Consider the following 12,267-nt stretch of genomic DNA (forward strand, 5'->3'; position numbering starts at 1 on the left):
TTCTCTGCCTCAGCCTCCCGACTAGCTGGGATGCCTGGCTAATTTTTGTATTTTCAGTAGGGACAGGGTCTTACCATGTTGGCCAGGCTGGTCTTGAACTCCTGACCTCAAATGATCCACTCACCTCCACCTCCCAAAGTGCCGGGATTACAGGAGTAAGCTACCACACCTGACTCTAGTTGTTTTTTGTTTTTTTGTTCTGCTTTTGTTTTTTTTGAGACAGAGTCTTGCTCTGTAGCCCAGGATAGACGGCTAAAAAAAAAATTTATTGGGATGGAGTCTCATTCTGTCCCTCAGGCTGGAGTGCAGTGGCCCAATCACAGCTCACTGCAACCTCTGCCTCCCAGGTTCAAGCGATTCTCCCACCTCAGCCTCTCAAGTAGCTGGGATTACAGGCCCGTGCCACCACGCCCGGGTACTTTTTGCATTTTTAGTAAAGATGGAGTTTTACCATGTTGGCCAGGCTGGTCTTGAACCGCTGACCTCAAGGTATCCGCCCACTTCAGCCTCCCAAAGTAGTGTGATTACAGGTGTGAGCCACCGTGCCTGGCCCAAAATTTAAAATGTAAAAGTATCCTTAGCTTCTTTCAAGTCATTGACTTACCCGAAGAGGCATACACTTTCTTACTATCTGAAGAGAATGTGGATGCTGCAACCCTTCCATTAATTTTCATGCTTCCAATCAGTTCTTTGGTCTAAAACAATAAATATTTATCAAACTGTTAGAAAGTATACAGAAGAATCACACAATGTAGAGAAAAATAACCTAGTTCTCTATTTTCTAGCACCTACTCAACTGTATTTTTCCCTGTAATCAAAAGGTCTACCCCAACTGCCAACAACTTCTCTCCAAGTCCCACCTGTGCTCCTCTACTTAGAGATGCATATTTAAGGACACACTGAGTTAAGGTTCAAGACTATGCCTACACTAATGTCTTGTGGGAGAAGAACAAGTAGCAATAATAATGCTTTACCTTCATTGCTAGCAAATGCAAATATCCAGCAATGCCATTTATGAGCAAGAAGGACCCATCTGAGGAGACTTCAAAGCTCCTCACTATCTTCTCTTTCAAACCTAAAATAGGAGATAAGGCAATTAAATAAAGTTTAATACAGTTTTCAATAAAACTATCATCTATTTACAAATGAGTTTCTTACTTTTTAAAATATGTAAGTGGCTCAAATTAAACAAAACCCTGGCTCAGACCCTGAATAAGTCTAAACCCAGGCATCACTGAGTTTGACCCAAACATAAGGTCACTACAAAGCACTTAGCAAACTTCTCTTCTTTGTCCTGGTTAGCATTTACCATTTTACTTGCAGGCCACAGACTCAGCTCTCCAAACAGTAAACATATCAATTAATTTTCCAAATACATGCAGTAATACTGCTAATTAACTAAAAGGATAAATTATACTTCTTTGTCACAAAGTTCATTACCAGAAGGGAAATACACTGCCACTAGAGACAGCCAAAAACATAAAAACATATACAAACTAGCTGCTGGCCACTTACTAAGCAGCTCATGATGGAGGAGTCTCATCTTTAACTTTGTGAGACAAAAAAAAAAAAAAACCCCAAAACTTTTCACAATATGTCAGTTTACTTAAGGATTGACTAGCTTCTCTGGATGTGACACATGTAACCAAATCATAGGAGAGCTAGGTATACAAACCAGTCAACTTACTTACAAAAGGACATGTCTTTTTCCATGACTGAAAGGTTCATATTGACTATACAGGAGACTCTTCCTGACATCAAAATGCTTAGAGAGCCAAGTTACTCTTTAAAAAGTTACCGAATAGGATGCATCAGAATGCATACAACTGGCTACCTCCAAAGAAGGAAAGTAAGTAGCCAGGGAGACAGAGCAGAAGATAGTTTTCACTATTCATTCGTTTCTCCATATCAGACTTTTATACCATGTGAATATATTGCCTAGTCAAAAATATATGTCTGTATTTTTAAAATTTTAAGTTACTAAGTTAAAATACTAATTAGAGAAAAAGGATTTACGAAAATCTGGTTAAGGACCCTTGTTCCACTTCAGGAAAATGCAGATTAAGGCTACTTTCCACTACTACAAACTAGATATCCCACTCTAGTCCTGCCACCCAAAGACTACATCTTAGTTCCCTTGCTTGCACTCATGCTTCCCAATATTATTTCAGACACATATTTCCAAGCACTGGGGTTACTTCTGCTGATGACCAGTCTCCTTACTATGAAAGGCACTTCACTATCCCTAATAAGGGTAATTTTAATTGCAATTTCTTAATAAACCGTATGTACTGACTAAAGTATACTGAAATAGTTCCAAACATAAAGAAAATATCATTTCATGATGAAGCAGAGACAGGAGGCTCATTCTAGCACCATGTGAAGCTACAGCTGGAAACCCCTACAGACCTAATCCTAACAGCACAGTATCAGGCAGTGGAAATGTGAAAATAGAAAAAGGAGAAATACTGGGAAGGAAAGATCAATGCCATGTCTCTAGAGGAGTTGGTGACTAGACACACACTCCTGCACACCTAGCAGATCCATGGTAAAGATCACTAACTGTATCTTGGCCAACGCATGGTGTGCTTTCTCCCAAGAGGATGCAAGACAAGGAGACGCCAGAATCTATTACTTTTGATTAGTGAAATGACATGTAAAAATAACAACTACTACATATTGTTTTCTATTTCAATATGAGAAGATGGTTTAAGGCTTTTTAACCACATGAGGTCCATGGACCACAGTATCACCATCACCTGAGAGAACTAAAAATGCAGAATCAACCCACCTAAGACCTACAGAATCAGAATCTGAAGCTTAATGAGATCCCCAGGTGATTCATGTGCACATTTACTTCTGAGAAGCTCTGCCTCAGAGTAAACCAAGGATCTACTCGGAAAGGATCAAAGTGTCAGGAACACAGGAAAGAAAAGACTGGAAATGCTATTAACATCATAAATGTTTCTAAAGTTGGCCCCATCTACTTTCAGCCACTAGTAGAAAAATGGTTGTACAGAGCTACTCTTGTCCTTTCCAGCCACACGCACGTGCAGTTTAATAGGGAAAGCACCAGTGAGCCGTGCCATATGCCAACACTACCTCCTGAGATTAGCCAGACAACCTCATTAGAAGGGCTTTGGTCCCCAAAGGATGCATGAAGGTGTCGGTGTATTTTAGGGTATAAAGGAGTAGGGAAATACAAGAAAAGAACGGGGAATGTAGAGGGCAAATAAATTTTCACCTCCTAAAAAGGCATTATTTTTTAAGTAGTTCATTCTTTAAAATACAGAAGTACCTCCAAAAGCAGTGCTTTATTCCCCCTAAATATAAATTAAAATTTTATTATAACTAACACTAAAACTACAGAGTATCCAAGTTTCCTGAAGATCAGAGAGGTGAAACAGTTTGTCCAAAGAAATGGAATCCGGGTCTTCTAGCTCCATGGCTCATGCTTTTTCTGCTGCATCAACTGCTAACTTTATAGCCAAGTATTTGCAATTGTTTCTCTGGTTTAGGGGGAATATATACTTCTAAATTACAATCATTCCATAAGTGTTCAATAAAAAAGTTCACTGGTTTCATTCAAATGCATTACCTCAAAAGCACAAAGACATTTTCCAAATACTATACCGAAAGAAACTCTTATTTTTAAGAATCCTATGGAGTGAAAAAAGTGGTTGTAAACACTGCTATATAAACTCACCTGAGGGGGGATGATTGGTTGCATGTGTTCAACAGAAATCTTACCTCTCACTTGATGCACAGGAATTAACTTTCCAGCTAGCATGTCATAGACATAAAGAACCTTGCTGTGGGTACTCGTGGCTAAAACTTCTTCCCCATTAGCACTAAAACAAGCCTTAAAGATTGGAAACCTTTCCAAATAGATGCTCTGGATTTTAGGATTTGTTTTCCCATCAACCTATAAAGAAGTACAAATTGGTTCTTTTGATTATTTCCATGAACCCTGTATCCTGGTAGTATATACTTTTCACTACAAGCATTCATTTAAAAATACATACCCAAGGGGCTGAAGGCTGACTTAAGCAGCCATGGCCAATGATTTAATCAATCATGCCTATGTCAACAGGCCTTCATAAAAAATCTTAACAGAAGGGGTTCAGAGAGCTTCTGGTATGCTAAACACGGGGAGGTGGCATGCCCTGAGAAGGCACAGAGGCTCCACTCTCCTTCCCCATACCTTGCCCTACTAATCTCTTGCGTTTGTCCACCCACAGATAAGGAAATAGAGTCAGTCGCATCCAAACTACATGAACTGGACCAAGTGTTGTTCTCTAAAAGAAAACTGGGATACCCTATCCAAAAGGAGATACTGTGAAGCACCTGCAGGACTGAACGGTTACATTTGTGACCATGTGTTCACCATCTATAACCCCATCAAAGAGTGACATCCTGAAGTGAAGGGCCAGGTCTGTTGTTTATTGTTGCAATCCAAGAAACTTATCAGGGTACATCAGTGTTAGATGAATAAACATGGAAGACGCAGTAAAGTCATGAGGTCATATTATTGCTTTGCTCTAATAACTCACCAGAAAATTTAAAAAACACGTTTTTATAGAGATAATATATTCACTAATATGATTAATACATTCATCACCTCTCAATCTATTATTTTAAACCAATATTTTGCTGAACTTTTATATTCAGTGGAAGAAAAATTTTACTACAAATCCCCTATTATTACGGCTCCTTGTACACTGAAGTCATACAGGTGCATTCAATAAAAATGTGAGTGGGCAAGGGATGGTGAGCTACCAAAACTGTGAACAGGCAAGGGGTGAGCAGCTGTGATTGACAATAGTGACAACACACTTTGGAGCAAGAAGCAAGGGCAGTATGCTGACTGGAGGTTCTATTTTGTACTTCCAAGCAAATGAACTCTGTCACTTCCATTGAGACTCAGCTATGCTTTGGGCTATGACATTTTAGCCATGAATATTTTTTTTTCCGGTATTTTTGCATTTGGGGTTGCAAATGTCTGGTTCTTAAATAAAAATAATGCATTAGAAATACATAAGTAAATAAGGACGCACACCTGAAATAGTGATACAGCATTATCTAATCCAGCGACCATCACAATCTGTGCACCGGGATGGAACTGCACAGATGAGATCCGAGCAACAGTAGGACGTTCAGCATTCGCAGGCTGGCAGTTCTTCATCTACAGGAAATGAAAGCTGGGATTTTATCAACTGAAATGAATTAACATTATTTCCTTTAGAGTATAAAGAAAAGACATTATCGTTTACAATGCAGGAAAAAAAATGCACTGGAATGTTAACCAAAGGACAACTCTAAAAAAAAAAAAACTGCAGCTCTGGCACCAACTAGCAAGTCACTTTACCACACAAGAATCCATTTTTACCATCTTTCAAATAAAAAGATTAAATCATTAAAGTGCTTTCCATATCTAGAAGTCTGAATGTATTACTCATTCTTAGAGCACTAGTATGTAGTCATTTCCCCAAAATACATCCATTTGTGTTAAGAGACTTTCACTTCTGAGGAAATTTCATTTAAAACTTCTACTTTGGCACCTGGCATCTTTGCATTCATGGCACAAATGCAAGAGGCACCACACAGTTGTCCCCACAGTTCTTCGATTGGCACAGGTTGCTTGCTTTATTCTCTTAGGGTACACGGTTCCAAGTTTAAAGTAATGGTAATCTCATCCATCACCTGGACTATTTTGTTATTTATTTTGTTTTTACAGGTTTCCCCTTGAATTTTTAAAACTCAGTTAAAAACAAAAGTGTTTTGTTTGTAGTCACTGAAGGTAAATTTTTACGGTAACTATTACCTTTTTTCTGAGACTGAGTTTCGCTCTTGTTGCCCAGGCTGGAGTGCAATGGCGCGATCTCGGCTCACTGCAACCTCTGCCTCCTGGGTTCAAGCAATTCTCCTGCCTCAGCCTCCCAAGTAGCCAGGATCACAGGCGCCCGCCACCACACCCAGTTAATTTTGTATTTTCAGTAGAGACGAGGTTTCTCCATGTTGGTCACGCTGGTCTCAAACTCCCGACCTCAGGTGATTGGCCCTCCTCAGCCTCCCAAAGTGCTGGGATTACAGGCGTGAGCCACTGTGCCCGGCCATGCAGTAACTACATTTTTAATGGAGGTGAATTCACCCTGTGAAGGCCTGATGAATTGTCCTCATAAGGTGGGAGAGACAAAATCACTCTAATTTATCATAATAGGTTCCCCTGCCCCATTTAAATACTCCTGCCAATGTGTAATAAGATACCTATGTTGCCAGGCACGGTGGCTACGCCTGTAATCCCAGCACTTTGGGAGGCTGAGGTGGGCGGATCACCTGAGGTCAGGAGTTCGAGACCAGCCTGACTAACATGAAGAAACCCTGTCTCTACCAAAAATACAAAAAAAAAAAAAAATTGCCAGGCATGGTAGTGCACGCCTGTAATCCCAGCTACGTGGGTGGCTGAGGCAGGAGAATCGCTTGAACCCGGGAGGCAGAGGTTACAATGAGCCAAGATCATGCCCTTGCACTCCAGCCTGGGCAAAACAGCAAAACTCCGTCTCAAAAAAACCAAAAACAACAACAAAAAAGATATTTATGTCATAGAGGGATCTGTTAATATGACAGATATTAAACTACTGTCTGCTAATATGATGGATCTAACTAAAGTACTGTGCTAGGTAGGCAGCTGGTTACCACAATGAACAAGCTAGACATAGTGATGAGTTAAAAAGTGAATAGTGTAGACCACTTCAGACAAAGTCTTGTCTAAGGTGCCATCTGAGCAGAAAAGAAAGAATGAGCTAGCTATTAGGACTGCCTGAAGACAAGACAGGCAGAACAAAAGAGCAAGAGCAAAGGTTCACTGGCAAGAAAGGACCTAGCAGCATGTCCAAGAAACAGAAAAAGGCTTGTGTGACTCAAGTGGGAAATCATGGGAAACGGGTCTGAGATGAGGCTAAGGATCCAAGCAAAAGCCAGATTGTAAAGGGCAGTGTAGAATACGATAAGGAATTCAGAAGTTTTCAAAAAGCAATGAAAAGTGACATGATCTGATGTTTTATTTTTAAAAGATCCCTCTGGCTGCCATACGAAGAATGATTTAAAAAGAGGTAAAGTGGCAGTAGAGAGCCCAGTCACAAAGCTACTGCAATATGCTAGATAAGAGATGACAGCAGTATGGACTAGGTTGATGCCAATGAAAATGAAGATAAACCAAATAGGATTCCTAGAATTATTGGAAAATTTATTTATTTATTTATTTATTTATTTAGAGACAGGGTCTCGCTTTCACCCGGGCTAAAGTACGGTGGTTCCATCACAGCTCACTGTAGCTTCAAACTCCTGAGCTCAAGCAATAGGAACGTAATACCTCTAGAACATTTTTGCAAAAGGAAAAACAAAAACAAAAACAAAAAAACAATAACATAAGTATTTACCAGGGCAAAATGACAGCAAACATATTTAACCCCAGAGATAATAGGAATCCATACATCTGTTACTGGGAAGCAGATTACATTGCAGAGGTAAGTAGTCGGATAGGGTCCCCCAACTTCACTGACTCTCACCTTCAAGATTCCTCTTGGAAGAGAAGTTGATGTGGATATGAAATTCCCAGTCCTTTGCAACAAATCATCTTCATCCTCTTCACTTTCATCTAAGTCAAACAAACCCAGAAGGCTGATCTTTAGAATCAAGGAGTTGCCCCTCTACCTACCCAAAACTTCTATGAATATATTTTCAACATCAACTCCCTTTCCAGCCTCCCAACTTCAATTGCTTTTTTAAAAGTTGCAATTGGCAAAAACAAAACAGGAAAAAAAAAAAAAAAAAACCATTTAAAGGGAAGAAAAATATGACACAAAGCTTAACATCCATAGTTAAAATCAAAATTTAACTCTAGAACGAAAGACTAACACATACACAGATGGTTACTAAAACAAGATAAAGTGAAATAAAAGTTTTTAAAGCCAGCATTTCATTTAAAAAGAGCAACTCATAATCACGGCAAAATTGGCAATAGGTTGGCTACTGATCTAGCTTAACAACTCACATGAATAAGAACCAGAACTTTTAGCTGACTGATCAGTCAGCAATCTATGTATCAGAACTTCAAAAAGAGCTAATAGGGCTGCTTTTCCCCTGGAGATGACTGATGATTCCCGTGGAGACAGCTAAGGAGCTGAGCAAACTTAAAACACTTGCGAAGCTAAGAAGAAAAAAACTAGCTCCAAGCTTCTTGACAGGGTCTGGTAAGCCACCAGGTTTTGGATTGAGGCCACAAAGGGCTACCACTAGGATTAAAGGTGAAATCAAAGAATTATAAGAATATCTTCCAAAAACTGAAACTCCGCTTCATAATTCCTCATTAAAATAAAACGTTCTGGGATTGCTAGTGTCCCCTGCCAAGCTAGCTACCTAGAAGTAAACATATAAACCATCATTCTAGATCTAATTAATCGACATTATTTTTCATATGAAATGTTCATCACTCAATGAAATATAACCAGACAAATACTGACAAGATAACTTGACTAAAAACCAAAAGGAAAACTAGACAATCCCCACAGGGATCTAGACAACGGAATTATCAGATACAAACCTTAAAAATACTATGTTTAGGCCAGGCGCGGTGGCTCACATCTGTAATCCCAGTACTTTGGGAGGCTGAGGCAAGTGGATCACCTGCGGTCAGGAGTCCAAGACCAACCTGGCCAACATGGAGAAACCCCGTCTCTACTAAAAATACAAAAATTAACCGGGCATGATGGCTTGTGCCTGTAATCCCAGCTACTCGGGAGGCTGAAGCAGGAGAATGGCTTGAACCCGGGAGGCAGAGGTTGCACTGACCTGAGATTGTCACTGCACTCCAGCCTGGGTGACAGAATAAGACTTTGTCTCAAAACAAAAACAAAAACTATATTTAATGTAGTTAAAAATGAAAAACAAGACTCAAAATTGAGCCAGAAATCTAGAATATTTTAAAAAGAAATTCTACAACTGAAAAATACAGTAATTAAAATTAAGCCCCCAACAGGCCGGGCATGGTGGCTCATAACTATAATCCCAGTACTTTGGGAAGCCGAGAGAAGTGGATCACTTGAGGTCAGGGGTTCAAGACTAGCCTGGCCAAAACGGTGAAACCTCGTTGTCTACTAAAAATACAAAAATTAGCTGGGCGCGGTAGTGCACACCTGTAATCCCAGCTACTTGGTTGGCTGAAGCAGGAGAATCACTTGAACTCAAGAGGCAGAGGTTACGGTGAGCCAAGGTAGCGCCACTGCACTCCGGCCTACAAGACAGAGCAAGATTGCCTCAAAAAATAATAATAAATTAAATTAAATTAAGCCTCCAATATAGGTTTTTAACAGTTTACCAAATTAGCTGTAGAGAGAATTTGTGGTCTAGAAAACAAATCAGAAAAATATACCCAGACAGAAGTACAGAAAGAAAAAGGATAAAAAACACACTGAATGCCAACGTGGGCAACATAATAAGATCCTGTCACTACAAAAAAAAAAATGTTTTTTAATTAGCTGGGCATGGTGGCATATGCCTGTAGTCCTAGCTACTCCAGAGGCTGAGGTGGGAGAATTGCTTAACCCAGGAGGTCGAGACTACAGTAAGCCAAGATCACATCACTGCACTCCAGACTGGGCAACAGAGTGAGAACCTGTCTCAAAAAAAAAAAACAAAAACCAAACCACACAGAATAGGTTGAAAATATTTAATATACATATTACTAATAATCCAGAAAGGAAGACTGGAACAGAAACAAGACTTGAAGACAGGTGAGAATTTCCAAAACTTACAGAAGACATCAAGCCAGTTCAAAAGTACTATGAAGTCTAAGCAAAATACAAAGCAAGCTAAAATGATGGGGGGAGGGGATAAACAAAGAGCAACACAATAAAACAACTCATAATATTAATGAACTGCCATTGATTTTTGGAAGTGTGTTATGTTCAAAAGCGAGAATTTTCTTACAAAGAAACTCAGTAAATATGTACAGATAAAAATTACACACTGGAGATAATTGTGAAGCTGAGTGCTAGTCACCATTCTGTCAACAATAAGTATACCTTCAAGTCACTATCTCTTTGAACCTCTCTGATGTACAAAATGAATGTATTAGACAAGCATATCCCAGACTGTAGTAGACTGACTAATTGCTGACTTAATCCACTTCCTTTTTCTCCTGTGTACAAAGCCAAACTACACTTTCTAGGATCCTCTCAGTTAGTGTGGCCTTATGACTGAGTTCCAGCCAACAAAATGTAGGCAAAAGTATCCTGTACCGGCCGGGCGCAGTGGCTCAAGCCTGTAATCCCAGCACTTTGGGAGGCCGAGATGGGCGGATCACGAGGTCAGGAGATCCAGACCATCCTGGCTAATACGGTGAAACCCCGTCTCTACTAAAATATACAAAAAACTAGCCGGGCGAGGTGGCAGGCGCCTGCAGTCCCAGCTACTCAGGAGGCTGAGGCAGGAGAATGGCATAAACCCGGGAGGCGGAGCTTGCAGTGAGCTGAGATCTGGCCACTGCACTCCAGCCTAGGCGACAGAGCGAGACTCCGTCTCAAAAAAAAAAAAAGAAAAAGTATCCTGTACCATTTCCAGGAAAGGCCAATAAAAATCCCTTCTTTCTCCTCCTATAAGCCAAGTGGATGTCAACATCTCAGGCAACTATGGAAGAACCAACCTAAAGATGACAGAATTTCTATAAACTTGGGTCCCTAAAGTAAACCATCACCTTCCTACTACCCCAATTTTATGTGCTAAAAAAATCAACTTCAATTGGATTATGCCACTGGGATCTGTGGGATTTTGTTTCAACAGCTAGCATAACCATATCTAAAATTACAGGACTCTAAAATGTTGTGGGGTTCTATAAATGCAGCATTCTGAAATGGACAATAAAATTGTTTCATACAGGAGGACAAACTGGTGATCTAGGGTCTAGAAGTATGCCAACAAAAAAATAGTCAAAATAACGAGGGATATTTAACGTATTAAAAAACAAACATGGAAAGAGGCTTCCCAAATAAGAGAAAAAGAAGATAATCCATATGTTTCAAACCGTAGGAGTAGAGAGTTGTTGGGAAATAAATTTCAAAATAGGAAAAACTGTCTAACAGTTCTTCAAGAAAAGGGAAGAAGGGGAAGAAACAGTTTAGTAAAAAGTACAGTATTTAGGCCAAGCACAGTGGCTCATGCCTGTAATCCCAACACTCTGGAAGGTCAAGAGTTCAAGACCAGCCTGGCCAACACAGTGAAACCCCGATTCTACTAAAAATACAAAAATTAGCCAGGTGTAATGGCATACACCTGTAACCCCAGCTACTCAGACAAAACAATCACTGGAACCCGGGAGGTGGAGGTTGTAGTGAGCTGAGATTGCCCCACTGCACTCCAGCCCTGGGTGACAGAGTGAGATTCCGACACACACACACACACACACACACACACACACACACACACACACACAGTACATTACTAGATATATTTAAGCAGAGGATAATGTAGAAAAGATTACTGCAGTGGATAAAGTCAGGCCACATCACTAAGATTCCTTCAACCTCTGAAAGCAAATGGCTAGAAACAAACACGGTCAATTTCTACTTAATAACAGACTGTCTTTTCTAATAGAATTACATAGAACACTGGCTCTTTGTATGGGCTACCTGTATTTACATACCATGCGGACTAACAGGCTAGGGAGAAAGGGGACAGAGGTGGTGGTCATAAACTGAAGCTCAACGGACATCAAGGATGCTAAGGAAGGAGCTCCTACATGATGTGAGAGGATATACTCTGGACTCTCAGGATTTCAAAGGTTAATTCCAAGTCGAAAATGTGTAACTCCAAGCACACAAACCAGATTTCAGCTAAGCCATCCATATTTATAACAGCTAAACTCAAAAGATCGAAAAAGCAGAAAATAGCCATGGTACAAGTTAAATTTAAAACCTACAGTCAAAAAACAGATTTTGTTTTTTGGTTTTTGTTTTTTGAGACAGGGTCTCACTCTGTCACTGAGGCTGGAGTACATTGGCACTATCACAGGTTACTGCACCTAGTCTTCCCTGGCTCAAGCAATCCTCCCACCTCAGCCTCCCAAGTAGCTGGGACTACAGGAACACACCACCACGCCTGGCTAATTTTTGTATTTTTTGTAGAGGCGGGATTTCGCCATGTCACCCGGTCTGGTCTTGAACTCCTGGACTCAAGCAATCCACCCAGCTTGGGCTCCCAAAGCACTGGGAT

At 40.3% G+C, this 12,267-nt stretch overlaps 1 protein-coding gene across 2 annotated transcripts in view; it reads right to left on the reverse strand.

Moving 5' to 3' along the window:
- The window catches only part of UTP18 (UTP18 small subunit processome component), a 36,356-nt gene that overhangs the window by 14,980 nt on the left and 9,109 nt on the right, over positions 1-12,267 (reverse strand). For both annotated transcript variants that reach the window (XM_003912766.5, XM_021929060.2), the window contains exons 5-9: positions 7,569-7,657; positions 5,060-5,185; positions 3,751-3,925; positions 975-1,075; positions 605-695 (exon numbers count right to left, since the gene is read on the reverse strand). In XM_003912766.5, coding sequence (XP_003912815.4) covers positions 605-695; positions 975-1,075; positions 3,751-3,925; positions 5,060-5,185; positions 7,569-7,657 — 582 coding nt within the window. The remainder of the gene's footprint in view (positions 1-604; positions 696-974; positions 1,076-3,750; positions 3,926-5,059; positions 5,186-7,568; positions 7,658-12,267) is intronic.

This window comes from Papio anubis, chromosome 17 (assembly GCF_008728515.1).
Source record: "Papio anubis isolate 15944 chromosome 17, Panubis1.0, whole genome shotgun sequence".
Classification (NCBI taxonomy): domain Eukaryota; kingdom Metazoa; phylum Chordata; class Mammalia; order Primates; family Cercopithecidae; genus Papio; species Papio anubis.